General features: G+C 39.9%; 1 protein-coding gene across 1 annotated transcript in view; it reads left to right on the plus strand.

Annotated features, from left to right (window-relative positions):
- Positions 1 to 1,190, plus strand: part of tspan17 (tetraspanin 17) — an 18,649-nt gene extending 17,459 nt beyond the window's left edge. The window contains exon 7 of the mRNA XM_017307205.1: positions 12 to 1,190. Within this exon, the coding sequence (XP_017162694.1) occupies positions 12 to 215 (204 nt within the window). The 3' untranslated portion in view covers positions 216 to 1,190. The remainder of the gene's footprint in view (positions 1 to 11) is intronic.
- Positions 1,191 to 1,204: the final 14 nt, after the last annotated feature.

Raw genomic sequence — 1,204 nt, forward strand, 5'->3', positions numbered from 1 at the left:
TGAATTAAAAGGACCTGGATCGGCAGAAATTCATCTACACCAAGGGCTGTGTGGCACAGTTTGAGAAGTGGCTTCAGGACAACCTGATTGTTGTCGCTGGGTTCTTTGTTGGCACTGCACTTTTACAGGTAATGTCTCCCTGTTTCCCCTTAAACATTCATTGTAGGTGGCCCCTGTTTTTTTTTTTTTCTACGTTTTGTTTAGACTCAAGCTAAATGCATTGTGATTTTGTGTCATTACTGCCGCTTAGTGGCGAGAGTCTGTTAMATCAGGCCTCTGCGGTACAAGCAGCCATGACCCAAATCCCAGAGTTGGGAAGTTGTTTCCAGCAGCACCTCAGTACATTAGAATATCATTATAAAGCCAATTTGTTTCGTTGTGCAATTCACAAAGTAAAACTTGTACATTGTATGCGTTCATTACACACAGCGTGGTACATTTCGATATTTTTTTTCCTATTAATTTAGATAATCATCACTTGGAGATAATGGAAACCAAAAATCCAATTTTGCCAAAAATATAATACTAATAGAAAATTCTGGATCTTTAATCCAGGCGTGTCGTGCTACGATTTAATGTATWATATATGTACTTAAATATTTGTAGCCCCATTCGCAYGAACTACTGCAGCGTTGCATGGAGGAAATCAACCTGAGTTTCTGCTGAGGTGTAATAGAAACATTCAACTTGTCTGCAGTGTCGATTTTAGTGTCTCTGATTTTTCTCTGGACAATACCCCGTAGAGTCTCAATGGGATTTTGGTCAGGCTAAGTTAGCTCTCATCAGCAAAGTGATACCATTGTCGATTAAAAGAAGGAGCCAGATTTCAGCTGAAAATGTCTCAAATGTCCTAGTAGATGGCTACACGGTCTTCGGACTACTTGGATTTTGTGCTCCTTCACTCCTCTTCCAGACTATCTGGCAATAATGTACAAGTGGAATATAAAAGTTACGCAAAMGTAAAAAAAAGAWTGTAGTGTTACTGAGCAAAGGTCCTGTGCTTTTTCCTCCTTCGCCCAGGTCAGATTGTTCTGACATCGTCTTTGGTTCAGGAATGATTTAACACAAGGAATGCAACACTTTTATTCCTTTCTTCTTMACGTTCTTTAAAAAATAAAAATAACTGGATACAGTATTCTGTGAACAGTCAGCTTCTTCAGGAATGACCCTTTGTGGCTGACCCTGCTCATGCCGATGACCGTCG

Source organism: Poecilia reticulata, linkage group LG10, assembly GCF_000633615.1.
Source record: "Poecilia reticulata strain Guanapo linkage group LG10, Guppy_female_1.0+MT, whole genome shotgun sequence".
NCBI lineage: Eukaryota > Metazoa > Chordata > Actinopteri > Cyprinodontiformes > Poeciliidae > Poecilia > Poecilia reticulata.